This window comes from Thermobia domestica, chromosome 9 (genome assembly GCF_964235325.1).
Source record: "Thermobia domestica chromosome 9, izTheDome1.hap1.1, whole genome shotgun sequence".
NCBI classification, from domain to species: domain Eukaryota; kingdom Metazoa; phylum Arthropoda; class Insecta; order Zygentoma; family Lepismatidae; genus Thermobia; species Thermobia domestica.
The window spans coordinates 81382528-81407087 of NC_137462.1; the positions used below are offsets into that span (position 1 = coordinate 81382528).

A 24560-nucleotide genomic window follows, 5' to 3' on the forward strand; every position below is an offset into this window, starting at 1 on the left:
ATTTGGAATACGAATGAAGAATTGGAGAAAAGTTTGCCCCGAAATCCGAACCTTCAGGTCGTTGATCGTGTATACAGTTCCCCAGAAATACAGTTACCTGTTATATATACACACAGATGGTGATCAGAAAAATGGAAACCAACACCTGTAGTTGGCAACACGTCAGATGTATGGGTTGGAAGTGGTATCGTGGCGCCCGCAGCGCCGGACCGCTGGTGGTGGTGTGTTAGGTCGATCTCCATACTACGTCAGGCGCAGTGGAACAGCAGTGTCCAGTGGCTGCAGCAGACGGAGGTAGTGTAAAATGGGAGACCTCTCAGATTTTCAAAGAGGGCAAATTGTTGGTGTGCGATTATGTGGAGTGGGTGTGACGGCAGTGGCTACTGTGTTAGGTGTGTCGCGTGGGACAGTGTCGAAGGTGATGACGGCCTACACAACACACGGGAAAACCACATCGGGGAAGCGGAACAGTGGGCGGAAGAAAATTCATGAGTGACAGGTCACGTCGGGTATTAAAGCGCATTGTCACGCAGAACCGTCGTGCCACTGCGGAGCAAGTGACGGAGGAACTCAATCAGTACCTCCCCCACCCTGTTTCTACAATCACAGTCCGCCGCGAATTGCATGACATGAACTTACGGGGTCGTGTTGCACGGGCCAAACCGCTCATCAGGGACCATAACGCTTTCGCACGCCACAAATGGTGCCGCGACCATGCAACTTGGACCGTTGAGAACTGGAAACGTGTGATATGGTCGGATGAGTCATCCTTCACCCTATTCCCAACCATGGGCCGTGTTTATGTGTGGAGAACGCCCAAAGAAGCTTATGATCTGCAGTGTCTGCGCCCAACTGTGAAACATGGCGGCGGCTCGGTGATGCTGTGGGCCGCCATATCATAGTTTTCATTGGATCCTGTGGTCACACTTAGCGGAAGAATCACTGCCAACGATTATGTCGCAATTTTAGGAGACCACTTGCATCCTATGGTCCGGATGTTGTTCCCGGACAATGACGCCATCTTCTAGGATGATAATGCACCCATTCACACAGCTGGCGTTGTTGCAGCGTGGTTTGAGGAACATCGGGATGAAGTTCAACACCTCCCCTGGCCCGCCCAATCCCCAGATCTCAACATAATGGAACATCTGTGGTCCGTCTTGGAAACACAACTCCGGCGACGATTTCCACCTCCATCCTCTATCACAGAACTGGCCGATGTCCTGCACGAGGAATGGTGTAAAATTCCACTTGCTACCATTCACGACCTCTATGCCTCCATCCCACGTCGCATCAAGGCTGTTCTGAAGGCGAAAGATGGCCCGACACCATATTAATCTGATAAGTTGCAATTTCGTTCAGGTGTTTCCATTTTTCTGATCACCATCTGTATATATATATATATATATATATATATATATATATATATATATATATATATATATATATATATATATATATATATATATATATATATATATATATATCAGTTGGCGTGGGTCAATGAAAACTTGACCTACGACCCACTGACCCACCATCCACCGTGACCCTCCACCCACCATGAACCACTCTCATCCACTGTGACTTACTCTGACTCACCAACATCCGTCGTCATCAACTATGAACACGATCCACGGCCTCTTCTATACTGACTAAAGAGTTTACACTTGTAATAAAACAAGACTATGAAATTGCCACTAATCGGAGTTTGAATTTCTAGTCAATCGCTCAAGCATCACTCTGTTACAATAACGGTGGATCTGACCTTTACGATATAATATGGAGAAGTGTTTGTCTGTGAGCAAATTGAAACAGTTAGAGGTGGGGGGAAATAAGTGTGTGCCTAAAATATACTTGTACAAAGAGAGTATTCTTGCAAGTGTTAATTTCTGAACGCATTCCAAAAGAAACTTCTATTCGCAGGAAAATACCCCCCCCCCCTGTACAATATGGAAAAGGCTATAGTTTCTCAGTTCACAGTATTTTTCTCACAAAAAAATTTGAAAAATCAGTTTTTGATAGTGTATAAAGGTGCTCTGATACCCTATGTGAGAGCATTTCCATAAAGTATGTTCATAACTGTAATTTGTGTAATCACTAAAACACCACGTTAATTTTAAGTTACAAATATGCATAATTGCAAAAAGCAAAGAAGAGACTTACTAAAAATTAGGTACAAAGTTGAATAACACAAATAAGTAGGGATGCGCACGAGACGAGTCGAGACAGAATTTTCCTGACAAACTTCGAGTGCAGACACAGCTCTTCCAATAGAGAAATATACATTTTTCGAGTCGAGACATTGCTTTTACAGCACATTTTTGAGACGAGACAGCCTCAAATCTTGTCTTGTGCGCATCCCTACAAATAAGCCATTAGTAATACAAGTATACATTTTCCGTAACTCGTAATTTTCCACCTTAAAACAAATCTGAAATCGGGTTTATTTCCTATTGGTAACTTTTTCGTGGTAAATCACCCGCAGCGGAATGATGTCCACCCTTCAGCGAAGAAATAACTAGCTTATCTACTTTGAGCTTATCTAGCGGTGGGCCATTTACATTGATGAACAACAAGTTAGACAATGTTTGAGCACTTAGTGTATTTCTAATATCAGTCATCTGTAAATTCATAAGGGGAAATCCCCGTTCGAACTCTGTCGTGGAAATTGATAATACTTCTACCCGATTCTGCAACTCCCCATCGACAATCTGCTTGTTAGACTTAAGTCTGATAACGATTTTTCTTCGTCAGTTTTGAAATACTCAGCAAGAAGTATCATCTCTCTATCACCATACAACATCTTTTCCATATCGACCATGTCAGTTTCCAATGTCGACTCGTGGAGAACAGAAACTTCATCTACCACGCCTTCGATAGAGAATCTTGTGAATAAATTATCAATTAAAGCCTGATAAACTGATGATTTCTTATTTGTTTATAAATTTAATTTTTGTAATTACACATGAAGGTTTGATGCCATTACCAAGTTCCCTACCCCGTCTAGAAAGCGAAAGGGAACGAGCTTCCTGGAAGGTGTTCAGAGGTGAATAGGAATTTTCCTCCTCCTTCCCCTTCAATTACCACACTGATGTTTGCAATGTGCCAAATTACGATGAATTTCAATTAAATTATCATAGTATAATTATTTCCTCGTTGAATTATCGATACTTTTCAGTGGGAAAAAGGATGAAATTTGAAAGTTCCAAATTAAGGTAAGTAGACCAACGTAAAGGGAAAAAGTAGTGTAAAATTTTCCATATAATTATGCGTACAATCCAAACTTAAAATTTCCGTGTAATTAAGCTTACAGTACAAATTTTATGCCTATTTTTCTCACAACTTTATGGGTTGATTGCCCTGTGTTGTAAGTGCTCCATATAATAAACATAAGCTTCAGCAATAATTATAGTAGAAAGCAATGGATATATGAAGCCAAGCACTGTATTTTTTGTTTCTGATTTTTTTCTTAAATAACATCGATCGTTTTCGATCATTTTTACAAACCAACTCACTACCAATTTTCCATATATAGAAAGTGCCCCCCCCCCCCATAAAGGAGAATTTTACAAAATACTAGGACACATTCTGTTTATTTTCAATAAAGAGTTAATATACTGAATTTCAGCTCCGTAAGTTTAACGGCTTGCGAGATACTAATTTTTTTTCCGCAAAAATTCGGATCCTCATACCTCCTTAGGATATTATGCATTATAATGAAAGCAATATAACATCCCAGTTTGGATTAAGTCCTAACTACAGGTATATACCAAAAGTAATTTCATTTGACTTTGCAATTTGACCGTGATGATCAGGCACACATAGTGACATTCAATTTTTTACATAATAATTTATATATTACAGTGATTCAAAAATGTATTTTTTCCAGTAGTTAGCTCCTCTAAAACCTCACAGGTCTCGAAAGCCAAGTAGTAATATAAGTCGTATTGCTATTATTACAATTACAAATAACAATATCCAAAAGTGCCTGAAGTTCTTTGTTTCACTTGGTTAGATATACTCACCTCAAGTAAGTAGACAGAAACAAATGGAAAAGGAAGGGAAATTAAGGTCTTGAAAGTAAAACAAATTTACCAGTCTTCAGGAGATACTGTCTACAATGCAGTGAGCAGAGTGGGTCGGTAGATCATACAGAGTCGGTGGGTCGCAGTGGGTGGTGGGTCACAGTGGGTCACATGCTGTTGACCCACGACCCACTGACCCACTCCATCTCTGATATATATATATATATATATATATATATATATATATATATATATATATATATATATATATATATATATATATATATATATATATATATATATAAAACGTTAAATACAAGTTTTTCAAATTTGTATCATTTTACATTATTACTCAAATAATAAAACTATTATTTGTCAATATGGCATATGTTACTTTAAAATCAAGTATATTTACTGTTAAAATCATTTCGAAACTTCGAGCTCGTGGGATCCAAGAATCCGTGGGATCTCATATTATTTTGAAGGGGAAAAATTGCCTTGACACTCGAAAGGAGTCCTGGAATGGATTAAGTTCGGATTTCAAGTTATCACCGTATATGAAAATAAATAAAATAAATAAAATAAAATCATCATTTGTTCTCTACTAAGATGTTCTTTAAAATGTAGCATTATATACCCAGGCTCAAATGCAAGTGTTTATAAAAAGGTATATTATTTGAAGGTAACATTAGTTTTTCAACATTCAAACTCAACACCATACCTACTTTTTCTTGCTGAGGATGGCAGATAGTATCAGCTGATGAAATAATGCTGCTAGGTTTGCTGAAGAGGCTTATCTGAAGAACTACATGTGCATAAGGTAACAAGATAATATTGATCAGCTTGCACTTTCATTTAATTTATTCTTTCAGCTTAATAATTATCTCACCATTATGCCATTTAGGCTAAGGAAGACGACGATTAAGACAAGTGGAAGATGGAAGATTTGGTAGAATGAGAATGTGGAAGGAAACGGAAATACCCCGAGAAAACCCACGAACACGATGTTGTCCACTACAAACTTATTTAGCCGGGAGCTAGTTTATTCTAGTGGTGGGCACAAAAACCGGTTTTTCGGTTTTCGGTTTTTAGAAGAAACGAAACCGGATTTTGAACATTTTCAAAAAACCGGTTTCGGTTTTCTTCAAAACCGGTTCGGTTTTTTACCTGGTCCGGTTTCGGTTTTCTTCAAAACCGATTCCGTTTTTTTTTTTCAAAATTTGTTCTATTTCTGACCAGAATGGTGTTTCGTTGTTCTCCGGAAACCGAATCCATTTCCACAGAAATAGTTTTGTGTGTTTTCGAAAGGTTTTCACCGAAACCGGTTTTGGAGAAAACCGAAATGTCGGTTTTTCGGATTTCGGTTTTTATAAAAACCGGTTTTCGGTTTTTATAAAAAACGGTTTTGCCCATCCCTAGTTTATTCTAGAGTTACATACACAAAATAAAGACCATCAATAAATCTTGAAACCTTAGATAAAGACTATCATTGTTGCAGAATATTGCGTTCTTTTCCAATACTTATACTTAACCTATAATTTACCGTGCATATTACGAAGTTAAAATACTTTAATGTATTTATTGCCAATTTGTCTAAATACAATCGATTTATTGCTGACGCATTAAACAATTACGGGGATTTAAATTATCAGTTCACAGCCCATTCTTAGAAGAAGATACACCTGGAAACTTAGAATTCACTTTTCTTGTGCCTGTTCTGCTATTAGTGATAAGAGAATGCATACACACCTGCTAAGAATATATGGCAATAAAGATTATTACAAGATTCAATACCAAGTTGCAATCCATAAAACAAGCCTCTTTCCTGCTTTTTCCCTCAATATTAAATAATTAGATATCTGCAACTTTCCACCTTTAACCCTTTGGGGATCTTATGGTACATTTTGTACCATACGCGTTTTTCATGGTACATTGCGTTATTTCTCTTCTATTTGAGCTTTTTCGTCCGGGTTTTTTTTTCAAGTCCAGAGACATTGCAGAAGACATTACGTATGGTTTCAGACCGTCCTGCGTCCAGACATGGGAGGTGATGACGTCATAATCTTAAAATGTATTTTTTCCCTTTCTAAGCCTATGTTCATTATTTTTTGGCGGGCTTATTTTTGAACGTAGAAGATTTAAATTTTGCACTAACATTCAGTCCGCCGAGTAGTATTTACCAGATTTTTTGTTCCGATGTCAGTGCTAAAACAGAGGGGGGGACCAGAGGGGCAAAGGGGTAAAAAAAGGGATATTTTTACCCCGAAAATCCCGTTTGTCGTCATTTTCCCGCCTCACGTACATGATAGGACAACGTGAGTCATACCGTCTGAAAGGCCGTTCCATTCTGAAGAGAATGACGGTCGAATTATTATTCTAGGGTAATTAGGGATGTCTCAGGGATTTTTTGAAAAATATACTTCTATATAGGGAAAAATGGGGCATTTTCGGTATATATATTTTTTGGCGGGCTTATTTATGAACGTAGAAGATTCAAATTTTGCACAAACATTCAGTCCGCCGAGTAGTATTTACCAGATTTTTTGTTCCGATGTCAGTGTTAAAACAGGGGGAAAACCAGAGGGGCAAAGGGTTAAAAAAAAAGGGATATTTTTACCCCAAAAATCCCGTTTTATGTCATTTTCCCGCCTCACATACACGATAGGACCACGTGAGTCATACCGTCTGAAAGGCCGTTCCATTCTGAAGAGAACGACGGTCGAATTATTATTCTAGGGTAATTAGGGCCGTCTCAGTGAATTTTTATCCAAATATACTTCTGTATAGGGTAAAAGTGGGGCATGGTAGGGAATTTTTTTCTGGCGGGCCTTTTTTTTCACGTAGAAGATTGAAATTTTGCACAAACATTCAGTCCACCGAGTAGTATTTACCAGAAGTTTTTTTCCGATCTCTGCGTAAAAACAGGGGGGTCCAGAGGGGCAAAAGTTGAAAAACGGGAAATTTTGCCCAAAAATCCCTTTTTTCAGGAATTTCCCGCCTTAGATACATGATGGAGACATGTGAATGGTACCGCATGAAAGACAATTCTATTCTGAAGAGAATGATTGGCGGATTATAGTCCTAGGGTAATTGGGGATGTCTCAGGATTTTTTTCCCTGAGATCATAGTGTTTTATGGTGATTTGTGGCATTGTGGGAATTTTTGATAAAAATTCTCTTGCCCTTACTATTCAAGATAGAAACTTGAAATTTGGCACACACATTCAGTATATCAAGTACTATTTATCAGATTTTTTTAGATGGCTACGATCACACAGGGGGGTCCAAAGTTCGAGAAAAATTTTTTTCCCTCCGAAATTTTCACTTTGACATTTTTTCCCGCTTCTGGTATATGGTATGAGCATGCAAGTGGTACCATTTGAAAGCCAGCTCTATTCTGAAGAGAATGAGGTATGAACCATGATCCTAGGATAAATAGTGACGATGCAGTAGCTGCTTGACTGAAAGTCTCAAAAATAGCCCAAAAAGCCAAGAGCTCCTAAGGGTTAACGATAAAACACTTGCTTATAATAAGGGAAAGACTAGTTTTCATATCAAAACTGTGATAAATAACTAATTGTGGCAGGTGTTCACTTGTTTGGTGTACAAGTTATATGGCAGAATTTTCATAATGAAAATACATTCTGTTGTGTATCATCAATTTTGTGCGCCAGTCCAAAGGACATGCTTGCACATGGATAGCAGAAAGGTGGGTACGTCACAGGAGCAATAGTTGGTTTATTTACAAATGTTCTGCAGCAGTGTCGGATTTACGTATAAACTAAACAAGCTATAGCTTAGGGCCCCATACTCTTGGTGGCCAAAAAATCAGGGAAAAAATTGGATGTACATTTTCAAAATATAAGAAAAACAATAAATAAAGTAACATCTACATATAGCAACAGTGCTACGTTTGTGTAGGCCCCTATGATATAAGTAATGGGGCCCCTTCTGCTAGTCTGCTTCGTAAAATATCACTGGTTTCTTCATTTCTGTATATAGGGTACTACGTTCATCTGGACACATAAAGGGGCCCATTATTATCAATAGCTTAGGGACCCACCAAACCTAAATCCAGCTCTGTTCTGGAGACTAGTAGAAAATAGTGTATGTGGTCATGAAGATTGTGACGAAAGTGCATTTGTTAAGTGTTTGCACTGCTCAACGATACCGTGTGCTAATCACTTCGTTTTGGATCTCCATAATCAGAACTGAAGAGCAAAAGATTAGTAGGTTAATATTTGCTTATGTGCATCAGTTTATATTATTTTTCTATTAATTTTTCTATTAATTTTCTAATAACTTCAAGACATATTCTTATAAAGTCATATGTGCCGTTGCACCTAACTTATATTACAGCATTTAAATATTATGCATAATCGCAACACATATAGACTCATATGTATAGCACACTTTGAAATAGGCATAATTTGTTACAGTGCTGCTATTCCATTTTTTACTACAGGAATTTCAATTTAATTAACGATTTCTCTCTCTAGTCTCAAGATCTGATTGGTATAGTGGCTATTGTATATCAAGTGACTACTACTGCATTAGTTAAAGTCCTGCAAGTGCTCGCACGACTGTATTTCATAACACAAATTTTACTTGCACAGTTTTTATACTTGGGAGAGAGCTCTTAACTCTTAAGTGAAAACAGATATGTAAACTTTGGTTACGGAAATGGATTCAGGAGTGAATTCCAGTGCTATTTGATACCCCACATGACCCCCTTACTATTTATTATATTTGACCGCGATTCAATATGGCGCCTTTCAAAATGGCGATCATGCACTGGAAGTACTCCCACATATAGATGCTCTACCTTGGTTTACAATACTGAAGTCAGATATATCAAAATCTTTTTCATTTTTGTGCCAAAAGGGTATTATTGGCCATTGCCTACTGGATTTCAAGATGGCGTCGGTGTAGCAGCTCAACGAAGCATTTGCGCATCGAGTGACTATTACTACGTTACTTAGCAACTCGAAATGAACCTTGTCATCAGTTTTCATCAAAATTCAACTCTCACGGTTTATGGACCTTCCTCGTGAGTACATACAAAACTTAATCATATAGGCTACGTTGCGTCAGTTCTAAACGTAATAGTAAAATATAATTTAAGTGACGAATAAGTGTTGATCATATGCCACAGGGGTAAAAGTGAGGGAGAACTCCGGGGGACGCCATTACCCCACTTCCAAAAAAAATATCTATAGCGTCCCCAACTTCCTAAAACAATTATAATGGGCAAAGATATGCAGGGGGACAGCATGACGTCGTGCGTCACCTTACTATTTAATTTCCTTACTTTTACCCCTGATATGCCATAGTAGCATGGAATCTCGCAATTTCATTTCTGGGAATCGTATATAGAGCTGCAAGCTACGTAGATTACTCCATTAGTTTCGTTAGTACTATCAATAAACTCTAGGAGTTTATGATAGTGTGCAATTTAATTATTTATTTATTTTATAAAACCTGAAATCATGATGAAAACATCTGCTAAATTTTCCCTACCAGCTTTAATTTCACAATAAACAGTTATTTAATGAGCACTTAATCTAACGACTTCTACAATAGGAATCTAATTCTTCCAATGTAACAGCTAGTTTACTTACAGCACGAGATGTAAACATTGACTAATAAAATACATAATAAATAAAGACAGACTTAAACCTACCGTATCTGTTTGAAAATATGAGTGCCTCATATTATATAGCGGAAACTTCAATAGTTCTGCATTACTAGAATACTTGGTGGTGTTTAAAATTAGGTCAAAATATGTCCCTTCCATTCTAATGCAAGTATATAATCGCACTTAGGTTGATAGTTACTTTCTGTAGCTGTTAGTACTCCAAACATACAAACGTTGACAATGCAGTAAACCCCAAACGGCTTGGTAAAATACACAAGACACCTTCAACACTTGACACACACACGCTTTAAAACACACAAATAATGTTATTTTTCTTTTTTAGAATACTTTCGTTTCATTAAATATCAAGACGGTGAAATCCTACATGCAACTGACACTATTATAAATTGATAACAAATGGGAAACATATTCGACTAGCAGATCATAAAAAAATATTTTTTTCTAATTGTTAACATGCTGTCCTGACAGCTGAAACACTGTTCATTCAGCATAGATAAGTAGCGAACTGTCTTTTCTTGGTTCGTGATTCGCCGCTAGATGCCTCTCAATTAGGAATTAACGCGCACTATACCTAACTACAGAGAAAATGTCATTGTCAAGCGGGTATTTTCTTTCTAAGTGTAGACAGAATTAGTAACAAGTAAAGTACGTTTTTGCGTCTTATTTTCAGCAAGTGTATTTATAATCCTCTCACATGAGTGTTATAATTCGCATTGAAGAGCTATGGACGTTATCTTTACCGTTGTTATCGTTTCTTTACTTCCGATAGCTCCACCTTTCGTTATCACGGAAGCAGGGATTAGGGAATCACAACCAAATATAACCATGAGCGCCCACTGAGGAGGGGGGCGGAGGGCAAGAGGGGCAATTGCCCCTTAGATTTTCGAAAAAAGTTAGCTTTTATAGGCTCTTCTGGTGACAAAAGTTTGAGTTTAATTGCTTTCGGAAGCCGAAGATGCTTATTTTTTCTTTTTCTTTTTTTTTAAATCTCTGTTAATGGTGTAGTGTTCAGAATGGATATAAGACTTTTTTCCAAGAGGCAAAAAGATGAGAATAACGTTGTCCGAATTCCGGAAACAAGCAAGTTGAAAGTAACAGAAAGAAAGCTAGTTCCTATATTCCACCTTCTTCTGCACAACACATGATATATCTCTTCGAGGTAATAAATCAAACGCAGGCGTGTTCCTTGATCTGTTAGATTTTCGTGTCGAGTCTGGAGACACTCCACTTTATGCAGAGTCGTTTTGATGTATGATTAGCGTTAGTGTTGTAAAAAAATGGTTTTTTTTTCTGTGAAGTTTTTTTTCAATAAAAAACATCGTTCTTTTTCATGTTTTTTTTCAAAAGTCTGTTTTTTTTCTGGCAACTATTATTTATTTATTTATGTTACAGATTATTGAAATAATCAACAGAACTTGAGTCGAAGCACTCGTAACTTAAAAAGCGTTTGTTTCTTTGTACCTATACGAGCACAATTGTGTGATTTTTCCTTTCGGTCCCAGGCCATTTTTGGCATTTTCCTACATTTCCAGTTAGTGACTTATTGCTCAAAAACTATTCATTCGATTGATATGGTTAAGGTCTTCTTTTTAAGAAAATTGATGTGGCTATTTTTTGGTGTAAGTTGCATTGCAGTGTTACCAACGGGTGGGAAATTATTGAGGGAAATGTAGGGGTGAAAATTTACAAAAAATTCCCTAACCGAATTTCAAACATTTTTTGCACCTAGCACCACTGCTGCTATATGGGTTCAAGTCACCTAAACAAATCTTTGGTGTGTTGACAAGGTACAGTGAAATCCTGAAGTCGCTTGCTTCCATTCAAAGAGGGAAAGAAAAAATTCTGTCATACACATGAAATTTTGACACTTTTTACGCCTCAGAGGCAAAAATCAAATATGCCGGGTTAGACTTCTCTAATTATCCTATTGAAACTTTTTATGGCGCGTTCTGTAGGGCGAAGAGGAAGCTTTCAGGTAGTGGTACGTTTGTTTCAATGTAGCCAGTAAGAGGGTAATAATAGAGGGGAAAAGGGAAAATTTCCGAATTTTTCACCTAATAGCGGGAATTAATTGTTTTGGCTGGAAACGCTGCCATCAGACAGGCGAAAACTATCTGAAAATAAACCGTAGTACTCAAAGAATATATCCTACAAGTATCATGGCGATATATAATAAAGTAAGCATGAAATTTTAAAAAAATCTCATTCTACCTCAGAAATTCACCATTTTCTTACCATTTCCAGAACATGGTTTATTATAAACCTCAACTGTACTTCCACTAATTATTCCAGTAAAACTTTTTATGGTGCGCTGTGTAGGCTAAGGATGAGGCTGTTAGACACTGGTACATTTGTTCGAATGTAGCCAACAAGAAGGAAATAATAGAAATAAAAAGGGAATTTTTCCCAAAATTTGCCCCTAAAATCTGGAATTAAATTTTTTTGTAGCTAGCAACACTACTATCAGACACACAGAAACTATCTTAAAATAAGCTTTGGTATCCCTCTAATATATCCTACAAGTTTTGTGACAATATCTAATAAAGTAAGCATGTCAATAAAAAAAATATCTCATTCTACCTTTAAAAAGTTATCTTTTCAATTAGAGAACAAGGTCCACTGTAAATCCCAACTTTACTTCCCCTAATTATCCTATTGAAACTTTCTATAGTGCGTTGTGTAGAGTAAAGACAAGACTTCCAGATACTGGTACGTTTGTTCCGATATAGCCAACAAGATGGAAATAATAGAGACAAAACATATAATTTTTCCAAAATTTCCCCCTAAAATCTGGAATTAAAATATTCTGTAGCTGGCAACACTGCTACCAGACAGACGCAAATTAACTTAAATTAAACTTTGGTACACCACTAATATATCCTACAAGTATGATGGCGATATTTGAGGAATAAAGTTTCTAATTACCAAAAATATATTACGGTAAACAGAAAAGTAGGCAAAAACTAGAAAAATCAAGGGTTAGAACCTAAATACGAATTTCACGTACCCCATTGTAACGATCTGTACTTGCGTTTGTTAAGGAAGGACAAATTTTCGATTGGCGTAAGTTGACTTGCACTCGGACGTATAAATACCGATTTATAAACAAAAATTTCTAATTTTTTGCCCAAATATAGGATAATTTAAATTTCCCTAATTGGCAACACTACGCGCAGGCCCGTCCAATTGATGTCAACAGTTAGGTATCCATCCGAGGTATCTCCCTGGCAAGTCTTAAGGATGTCTTTCTACAACGAAGGAAGCTACAGGGAAAAAAAAAGTAAAGGAAATTCGAAATTAGAAAATTCTCTAATCTTTTACTGGGGTGAAATTTGAGAAGGAAATTCGACACCAGAAGAAAAAGAAATTAATATGATAAACTATAGTCCAACCACATTTAGCAAGAATAATATCCCGATATCTTAATTAGAGTCCACCCTGGAGCGGATTAAACAAGTGACACACCTGTGTGTGCCACTTTGGCCACCTGGGCTACCGAGTACACATTTGACTACATTTTTTGACTACTAACTCGTGTTGTTGTAGTTATAGTCTCGACTAATAATAATATCGTTGTAAACAGTAACTCTATAAGGAAAATTTTCTCTCCTTTTTACATCTTAGTTCCAACACTGTTGGTGAGAAATGTAGGGTGTTTCAAAATAAATTTTGGGGTTTTAAGTCTTCGTAGTACTTATTACATTTTACGTACAATTATAAGCAATGCATCAAGTAAAAGAGCACCTCAAACAGTCTTTCTTACAAGTGTTCAATGTGAGATTCATTCATCACACGGCGCACATCTAGTCGATAGGCGAGAAAGACCCATAAACTTTCCGCCATACGGCACAAAACACATTCAATTTAGGGGAGTTTCGTTTCAATTGTACCATCTCCTGAGGATTTGCTGACGGCCAGATGCAAACATTATGAGTGTTCACATTAGCTCTTAGGTGAAAAGTCGATTTATCACTGTAGACGACACGATCCAGAAAATCTTCATTGTTATGCAGGAATATTTCACTTGCGAAATTGGCACGTAGTCTGTAGGTTTTAGACCTGTAGCAACTGCAAACAATAAAGACGTAGTTGCAAGCGACTCCTTAATATTCTTCACACAGACGGTTGCACTGTACAGGTTCAGTCTTTATTAAAACACAAAAAGCTTTCTGCTCTCTAGTCTCCATCATCGCTACTTGCTCTTTCTGACGGCAGACAGAAGAAAAATGCATGTACATGCGTGCGTACAAAACTGTTTGAGTTGCTCTTTCATCTGATATAATATTTATAATTGTAAGTTAATTGTAATAAATACTACAAAGTTTCAAAACCCTAATATTAATTTTGAAACACCCTGCATTACTTCAAATTGAGTCATCCTATATTCAGGTCCTAGTCAATTTGTCTCCTCGTGTAATGGCATAATTTGCCGCCTCCCCCTTTCTCCAAAAAGAACAAATCTTAGAAGTCATGATTTTAAGTATGCTACTCCAGCATGAACAACAAAGGTGAGGGTAAGTGCAGCCGTACTTAGAAAGGCTTAAATACTTACTGAAAATGCAATTCCGTTGTGTCTGTTTTTTTTCTTTAAATGTTAATCTATTATGATAGTGAAAGATAAAGCAAACACACCTGCAGAGGAAAGATGGTAACCTTTCTATAGAATTCACTATTGAGCTTCAATCTCAATGTATCAGTTTGCAATTCCAGTACAACTAGCTCTTTTATCTTTATTTCTTGATTTTTCTTCTACATCTTCTAACATTTTTTAAAAAAACTTGTTTCTATCTTCAATGATAAGGAACTTGCTTCAGACAAGAACAAGATTACTTTCATATCCAAACTGTGATAACTTACTAAATGGAACAGATATTCATTACTATTCGAGAATTGAATTCTTGCATTTGACAACAATCAAGCAATTTGTGCTCGGATTTATTCGCCCATTTGCTTTAGCATTGTCCATGTGGCCTTAAACTAATGCAACCTAAACATAATTTATGACTGTAGTATTCAAATAGAAGGTCAGCTTAGTAAATGTAACTACCATCATCATGAAGTCTATTTCCAACAAGAAATATTTAATTTAAATAATATACTTATGACAGATTTTGCCGGACCATCCAAGCGTGCCGTTCCACGCAAATGCACGTGTTGTGTATATATACAGTGGCGTATTTAGGAGGACTTCCGGGTTTAAGCCCCCCCCCCCGAAATCTTACTATAGTAAAGTATATGTAATATCTTGCAGAATTTTCACATTTTCAGGCAAAGCCCTCCCCCCCCGAAAGTTAGCAAAGCCCCTCCCGAAACAAAATCTATATGGTAGAGCCGGCTCTGCATATCATATATATCTAGTCGACAAATTATTTATATATGACATTTAGAAAAATACTATTAGGCAAATTATTATTATTCTTTACCTTTAGACAGGTTATTGGAATTTTATACTGTTCGTGACATTATTTTCGTACTTACTAAAGGCCTGCTTTCACGAAAAAACAAAATTTCATTTCTACTTTTATTTCTTAGTTGATATTGATGAAAACTGCTGAAACTCGAATTGTTAATAGGTATGGTATTCATGTAAATTGTAAAATATTTGTAGCGTATCAGTTTCTAGCGTTTAATTTATGTTGCATTTTACGGTGATTACACCTACATAAAAATATTTCATACTTAAATATACGTAAGATGCATTACAAATGACTGTTTGAAAAAAAACGAAATTTAGAAAAAAAACGAGAGGCAATGTTTTTTTTCTAAAAAAAACGTACATTTCTGAAAAAATACGAACCGTTTTTTTTTCTATTTACAACACTAATTAGCGTCATACTAAAGGTCTGACTACTGCAGGAAACATATGTTAATTGAACTCTTTAGTATGGCACTAATCACTTGTCAGCATGGGCGGCGATTAGGGGGGGCAAGAGGGGGCAGTTGTTTTTTGAAATGACCACTTAACTCTTTTAAATTATATAATCCATTTTTCTGTGATAGCTAGAATCTTCATTATTTGATTTTAAAAGTACCAAAAAAGCTTTTTACTTATGTTTATTTCTCAAGCCTGCAGGCATTGTAGAACACGTTACATATGCTTTCACGCCTTTCTGCGTCGAGATGTAGTGTGATGACGTCATAACTTAAAAATATTTTTTGTTATGACTTTTTTGTTACTTTTTGCAGGGCTTACTTTTGCACCTAGAAGATTGAAATTTTGCATACACATTCAGTGCACCCCTTAATATTTTTCACATTCGTTTCAGATTTCTGCGATAAAACAGGGGGGTCCAGAGGGGTAAAAAGGTAAAAAAAAAAAGTTATCCCTCCCTTTTTACGCGATTTTCCCTCCTCAGATAGATACATGGTGGAGACATGTGAGTGGTACCGTTTGAAAGGCTGTTCTGTTCTAAAAAGAATGATGTACGAACCATGATCCTAGTATAAATAGGGATGTCTCAGGAAAATTTTATATTACATCTGGGCCATTGTGGGAATGTTCTTAGCTCATTGGTAAACATTTTCCCGCACTTAGTTTTCAAGATAGAAGCTTGACATTTTTTTTAAATACACATTTAGTACACCCCTTCGTATTTTTCAGTTGATTTAAAGATCTGTGCGTTAACATAGGGGATCCAGAGGGGGTCAAAATTTTAAAAAATCAGAAAAAAACATATTTCCCTCCAAATTTTCTGCCTTAGGGACATGATAGGAAAACGTAAATAAAACCGTTTGAAAGGTTGTTCTATTCTGAAGAGAATGAGGTACTAACCATGATCTTAGGATAAATAGGGATGATGCTGTAGCTGATTGACTGAAATTCAATAATTTACCTTTAAAAAGCCATAATTTAAAATGGTTAATGTATATAGTTTAATTTGGAAATGTAAAGTTTTTTTGCATATATTACTGGTTCATAGAAAAAAAAATGGTACCACATAATATTTGTCGTTGCGTAAGTGGGTATTGATTATTTGTCATCCCGTGGAGTTAAGACAGCTACAGGAATTGGGTTTTAATTGCAATTCAAAGGAATTAATATTACAATTGCGTCGTAGCATATGCTTGTAGTATTTACTGTTTTTCATTTTCTAAAAGTAATGACATACATTTAATGCAAGTGTGGAATTAAACATGTGAATTGTTTGTTTATTAATCCCCCAGTTTCAATATAACTTCTACAAAACAAGCCTCATTATTCATTAGTATGATTAATATTATCCTTTCTATTTATTTGTTTTGCAAATATGTTATTAAATAATCTGATCACACAATTTTCCAGACATAATTTTATGATGTTCATGAGCAAGGAATCAAGGGTTAGTACCTAGTGTGCGTTGCTCTTGTCAATTTACTTAAATATGAAACACGATATACGGTATTTTAACTGAAAAAGATAGTATCCTATTAGTTATACAACCTTTCGACAAACAAAGTGTTAGAAACAACCAGGAAAACTAACATTGATATACAAATATTCAGATCACATCTTGCCCCCCCACTTTTAACGTCCAATCGCCGCCACTGCTTGTCAGAACGACTGTATATAAGGCCACTGTTCAAAGAACACATTGAAGGAGGATCGGCAATGCGAAATATACTTCACAATGAATTTAAAATGAATTGATTTCAGTTTGTGAAAAGGAATTTTAAAATGTTTTAGTTAAGGAAGCAAATAAAGAAAATCATTCTGAGTAATTGCTGATGAAATTGTGAACATTTCTGGTGTAGAGTAGTTGTCAGTAGGAATTAGATATTTAGACTCAACTCTACAAAACAGAAGAATTCCTTGGTTTTGTGGGTCTACAGGAACGTAATGCAAAGTGAATTGTAACTGAAGTTTTATCCTTTTTTATCAAAATGTGACCTTGATATGTAGAAATTATGTGAACATGATGATGCCGGATGCGCCACAATGGTAGGAGCGGAAGATGGTGTGACCAGAATAATACAAAAACAATATCCTAAGCGTTATTTCTTCACTGTACTAGCCATAAATTAAATTTGGTTATTAATGACACTGATGAAGTTAAACAGATTCAGTTGCAACTATGCAGAGTATATTCATTTTTTTCGTGAAAGGTCTGTCAAAAAAAAAAAATGTTCCTAATGTGCCTCTTTTCTGTGAAACATGGTGGTCTGCAAAGAACAAAAGCATCAGAATATTTTTGGAAAAATCTCACAAATAATGAATTGCCTAAAACACATTTCCCCTGGTGGAAATAGAAGCGCGCAACAAAGTGCTCATTACGTACTTACATTCTTCAGCGTCATCTGGTACATTTATAATATCAATGCACATCATGGCCAAATACAGTGCTATTTTAGAGCCAACTACAAATACTCTGCAGGGAGAGGCAATAGATCTTTCCAAGGTACAAGAACGCATTGAAGTTATTTTGGATATGTTTGAAAATCATCGCTCAGATGTCACCAACTTTCACATCTGGTACATGGGGTCCTCGGTTCAATCCCAGCTCGCGCCAAGTGAACTTTGTTTTTGACAAACACCGTGTGTGTGGGTTTTATCGGCGTTCTCCCGTTTTCTTCCACTTTCTTTATTCCACCATTTCATTCATTTCTCATCATCACCGTCTCCTTTAGCCTAGCCGGCATAATCCTGGGACGTAAAACAAAGATTTCATTTAATTTCCTTTCACCAACTATACACAGCACCGAAGCCTCGGCTGTCGCTGTTGGGAGTGTAACAGAAATATTTATTTCGCTTCCAGCGACTACTTGCATAGTAGAACGTTCATTTAATACTTTAATGAAAGTAGAAACTTGGTTACGCTGAAGAATGGAGGAGGAAAGACTCAGTGGACTGTGTATATTGTGTCCGCCGGAGACATGTGCTTGTAAACAAGAATGTGTTCATAGAGCAAGCAATTACAAGATTCGTTAAGGAGGTTTCTCGTCGGCTGTTCAACGAAAACCAGTGAATGACATGTAGAAGACAGGGATGACTTAAGGGAGTAACCCGGGGGGAATCTCCCTTCCCCCCGGAGAAACTCAAAAAATTTCAGTCACAAAATGCAGAAATTACTTCACCCAATTGTTTGCTTTTCTTTCCGTGCACGTGCAGACGAAATCCGATCTCTCAATATACATATAAATGACGCAGACCCATTCTATATAAATATTAAACATGTAACATCTAAGATAGAATACCAAATAGTCAATAAAACTTGTATTTCTTAACGCTATGATCGAGTTTGGCAGAACATGAAATTGTTAACTGTTGAAGAAAGGTTTGTATTTTAGTAGGTACTATACTCTCTCCCTATATTATATATTAGTAGGCAGCACTAGCACTATTGAGATAGGAAAGGAAAGATAGGGAAGATCTTTCGATCATTCCATATGATATCTGATGTCAGCAGTGGCGTATTTAGGGGGGGGGGGCTTCCGGGCTTAAGCCCCCCCCCGAAATCTTACTTACTATAGTAAAGTATATGAAATATCTTGCAGAATTTTCACATTTTCAGGCAAAGCCCCCCCCCCCCGAAAGTTAGCAAAGCCCTCCCCGAAACAAAATCGTAAATACGCCACTGGATGTCAGCATACTTCGTTCTTGAAAATGTACAGTTCTTGCATTATTTGAAATAGAGCACCTAAATCCCATTTCTCGCATCGGATCGGAAGTAACAGACGTAAATGTGTTTTATGATTGTTAAAGTAAACACACTTTTCTTTAATTAAAAATAAGTCACTTAAAGGATGAGATTCAGAGGGCGTCATTTAGAGGGACCAGGGAGGAACAGTTATCCCTCCTGGGTTAGAGATTTATATAGAATTTATCAATATAATAGTAGTATATATGTGAAAGATTGCTATTGAAGGTGATGAAGATCCTGCACAGTGCCGTGCCATGGGGGAGGGGCAAGCGGGGCGACTGCCCGGGCGCCGAAGTAAGCATCGTAACATTCGGAGGGAAAAAGAAAAGAAAAGAAGGAAAGAAAAAAGGGGAATGAAACACGTGTGCACATGTGGGCATGTGCACACATATAAAATGAAAGGAAAAAATTAATAAAAAGTGCTCAAAATCAAGGAAAAACAGTAACTACTGAATATAGGAAATAATAACAAAAATAACTACTGTTAATAACAGTTAAAGTTTAGTCTAAAATATTTTTGCCAGTCATTATTTAATGTTTTAGATAAAATTAAACGATTGTTTTTTTTTTTTAATTATAATCTCACATTGAATATTTATTAGCAATTAGTTTCAATATTAGGTAAGATGTTCATGTAAATAGAATTGTTAAATATGCTGCTTTCCTGCAAAAATACAGAAAAGCAACCCCCCCCCCAAGGAGTTGACATTCCCCCCCCGGGTGAAAATGTCTGAATTCAACACTGCATGTAGGCTAAGTAGATTATTTGTGTTGTGTCTATTTCCTGTCAATGCTATCCTAATATCTAATCTGTTGATTTTTTAAATATATGTTTACTATGTAGTAAATGAAGATGAAGATAATCATGCCTGTTGTTCTGTATGGTTGCGAAACATGGTCGCTTACTCTGAGGGAAGAACATAGACTGAAAGTATTTGAGAACAGGATCCTGAGAAGAATATTCGGACCCAAGAGGAACGAGAATGGGGAATGGCGGAAGCTTCATAACGAGGAACTACATAGTTTATACGGTTTACCCAACATTGTTAGGGTCGTCAAGTCTAGGAGGCTTAGGTGGGCAGGTCATGTAGCTAGAATGGAAGAAAGTAGAAACGCTTTCAAAGTCTTGACTGGTAGACCCATAGGAAAACGACCATTGGGAAGACCTAGGCGCAGATGGGAGGATAATATTAAGATGGATCTCGCAGAGATAGGAATACAAAGTAGAAACTGGATCCAATTAGCTAAGGATAGAAGTCAGTGGAGAGCTTTTGTGAACGCGGCACTGAACCTCCGGGTTCCATAGGCCATAGAGTTAGTTAGTTAGTTAGTTAAATGAAGATATACTATGTTCTAAAATAATTGATCAGTTCAACATGAAGGATTACGTGCATACTTCTTTTGATGTGATTTTATGAGAGTGGTTGGTGTATATATACCAACCACTATATATATGTATTGTTAAGTGCTGCTATCTAGATCATCAGAAGAAATGGTAAAACTAGATGAAGTGTAAAATCAAATCTTTATGCTGCACTGATAACACTGGTCAACAGTGAAAATGCTTCGCAGATAAAAATAACCAATTCTTACTGATTTTTTGGTGCTGATAATGAATATGAAATTAGTTTTTGAAGATTGGTTCGGGTTTCAAAGAAATACGTTATCACTGGATGTGCTCTGCTGGGCAAATTAAGGGTTCGTGGCAACAGAAGCTGTCTGCTTTGCTTATTTCAATAAACTTCCATTGTTTGACGGTTAATTTCATTGCTATCCTCAGGCACCTACGCAGGGGGTAAGTCCTGCGGCTCATGACCCCCCCCCCAAAATTCAGACTTTTTTGTAAATTTAGTTTAATTTCAGGTGCAATTTTACAAATGTTAATATAATTTAGCCTTAAATTGTATTTGGACCCCCCGAAAAGCTTAGGACCACTCCCGAAATAAATTCCTGCTTACGTCTCTGGTTATCCTTATTGCTCGCACTTCATCGCTGACAAAGAAACATCAACCACATCACAGTTTAGATTGTATTGTCCGAGTTTGTCAGAGAAAACATGTATAAGGTTCTTTTGTAGTTACCATTTTTCCATCCCGGACGTAGTCGTGGTAAGGTATTGGGTGAGTGTGTGCTGTTATTTATTATTATTATTATTATTATTATTATTATTATTATTATTATTATTATTATTATTATTATTATTATTATTATTATTATTATTAATCGTTCTATGACTGTACTGAGCAGTGCAGAGCAAATTGTTCTTTTCAACGAAGTGAAGCAAAAAGTGGAATTTCACGCCTATCATAAAGAAAGCCTATCATCACTTGTACTTTTCTTGTAAAGTTGGAGATATGGACAAGAAGTGGGCATCACATATTTCTTGTAATAGTTGTTTTAAAAACTTGCGGGACTGGCTACATGGAAAAGAGGCTATGCATGCCATTTGCAGTTCTAATGGTACGGAGGGAGCCGACAGATCATACTTCAAACTGCTATTTTTGCATAGCTCCTCCCATTAGTCTATCCAAAAAAAAAAAAAAAAGTGGACTACTACGTATCCAAATATTCCTTGAGATGTTCGTCACTGTGCCATATTCTGAAGAACTAAAGGTTCCACATCTTCCCGTACCTTACTCCAATGTTTCATCCGATGAAGAGCAAAAGGCAGACAAAGTCGACCCAGGTTGCTAAATTTTGTTGCAGATTCATCGTCTTCCACCGATTCTGACTTCACAAAACCAACATATCATTATCTATTCACCATATGATACTCAACCTGAATTAAAATACCTGGGGTTGTCAAAAGTGGCGCAGAACTGCTGGCATCCAAACTCAAGAAGTGGGGAGCTTATACTGAAGATCTGCTGGCATCCAAACTCAAGAAGTGGGGAGCTTATACTGAATATCTAAAAGTGTTGGTGTTTTGAACACGTCAGAATCCCTAAACAGTATTTTCAGTGGAAAGTGACATATCACGTTGTAACAATGTAGGCCTAACTGGTCTTATGAGTAAACTTAACATAGACAATAATCTCGATGAATGGCGGCTATTCATAGACGCATCAAAACTATTCTTCAAATATATTCTGCGTAAACTTCCATAAATTGCTGAAACTAAAATTAGGTAAGAACCCTTATTGTCACTCAAATTCGCTAATTTCTCAATGTTCCTAAATTTGATGCAGTGTTAGAAAATGAGGAGAGGATTGCATGAGATTCTTTCCGTAAAGTGGTGACGAATGTTTTGGGAAACGAGCGGTCTCAGGACTATAAGGAAGTGGAGGTGCACCTAATACCTTCTACTAAGCAATAGGGTGTAATGTATCACTAAAAAAGCATATGTTGCACTCCCACATAGATTTCTTCCCAGAAAATTGCGAAGCAGTCATTGATGAACATAGGGAGCATTTCTATCAAGTTATATCTATGATGGAGAAACGATATCAGGGCCACTGAGCAAGTCTGCGCTTACCGATTATTGTTGGACAATCGCTAGAGATGTTTCAGATCCACAATACAAGAGACAGGCAAAAAGACGCCATTTGTCCTCTCTTTACGTACGAACATCACTTTGTACATTTTTATTTTATATCTCACTTTTACCTATATAAAATTTGGTGTTGTTAAGCATGGTTGAGAAATACTTTTCCCTCATAATTATTGTAGATATTCCAATGAATCTTGGTACACGCATTGCATGTGTACCACAGTAGCTTTAAAGTATATTGTATTTTGATACCTGTAACTGGGGCAGCACCAGGGCGCACTGCATTTGAAAAAAAAAAATTGGGGGGCGCGAAAATTCCCAATTTCACTCCAATATGCCCTTTTCTTGTATATCACACTCATATATACACATTCTCATGGTACCATTTGAACGCCTGTTTTATTCTGAAGAGAATAACGTATAAGTAATGATACTCAAATAAATAGCATTGTTCGGATTTATATATATATATATATATATATATATATATATATATATATATATATATATATATATATATATATATCACTTTTCCCTATATGAAATTTGGTATTGTCAAGCAGAACTGAGAAATATTTTTTCCCCTCACAATTATTGTAGATATCACAATGAAACTTAGCACATGTATTACGTATAAACTATAATAGTTTTAAAGGCATTATTTTTTTGTTTTATATCTCACTTTTCCCTATATGAAATTTGGTATTGTCAAGCAGAGCTGAGAAATATTTCCCCCCCCCCCTCACAATTATTGTAGATATTACAATGAAACTTGACACACGTATTACGTATAAACTATAATAGGTTTAAAGGTAAATTATATTTGGATCCCTTTAGTCGGGGCCGTACCAGAAGGGTGCTACATTTGAAAAAAGGTATTTTTGGACGAAATTCCCAATTTTACCTTAAATTTCCCTCCTCTTATACATAATGTACGCATGCACATAATATAATTTGCAGGCGTGGTTTATTCTGAAGCGAATGACATATGAACCACGATACTCGGATGAACTTATGCGAAAGGCCAAATAGAAAATGCAAGAATCTAAATGTGTCAACACTACATAACACATTTTTCTGTCGATTACATTTAAACTCGAACCAATTCAGCATTTTTAGTTTCATTTTCGTATTCAACATCCTCATTTGCATAAGAAAATGTACTTTTCATTTCCGAAGCATGAAAAAAGTTAAAACTTGTTGTCCAGTGGAATTTCTCTGCTTAACAAGCATAGTTTTACAAAGGAAGTGTACAAGTATGCGTCGAGTTACAATTTTTTTTTGGGGGGAGGGGTCCGGACCCAGTGGATCCCCGCGTGCGTGTGGCCCTGGGTATATGTATATATGTGTGGGTGAGTGGTACTTTACTTCTTGCTAACTGCTGGCCGAATCTAAATCGAATTTGACCCATGTGTAGCCAGGGGCGGATCCAGGCTGAATGTTTGTGGGGGGTCGTTGTTGTTGATTTTAGTTTAGCGTCCCTTTCAGCAGCGAGGCTATATGAGACGTGGACCTATTGATTAACGTGGAATCCGAACCACATGAGCTCCGGCCGGGAATCGAACCCGGGTCTCCCACGCCAAAGGCGCTTTGTGGGGGATTGTTCAAAGTCAAATCAAAGTAAGAGTGTATTACAAATAAATAAATAAATAAATAAAACAAATTTAGAATAGGGAAATCAGCTCTTCTGTGGAATTGATACTGATGGATTACAAATAATAATAGTAAAATAATAATAATAAGAAGAAGAAGAATGCGAATACCTCTTTA

The 24560-nt window shown here is 36.6% G+C and overlaps 1 protein-coding gene across 2 annotated transcripts in view; it reads right to left on the reverse strand.

Annotated features, from left to right (window-relative positions):
- The window catches only part of LOC145694783 (mitochondrial sodium/calcium exchanger protein-like), a 177142-nt gene that overhangs the window by 134461 nt on the left and 18121 nt on the right, over positions 1-24560 (reverse strand). Inside the window, exon 1 of one of the 2 annotated variants that reach the window (XM_081771417.1) lies at positions 9708-10194. The exons of the other annotated variant lie outside the window; for it this stretch is intronic. Coding sequence (XP_081627543.1) covers positions 9708-9821 — 114 coding nt within the window. The 5' untranslated portion in view covers positions 9822-10194. Of the gene's footprint in view, positions 1-9707; positions 10195-24560 lie in introns of those variants that run through there. 2 annotated transcript variants of the gene reach the window in all.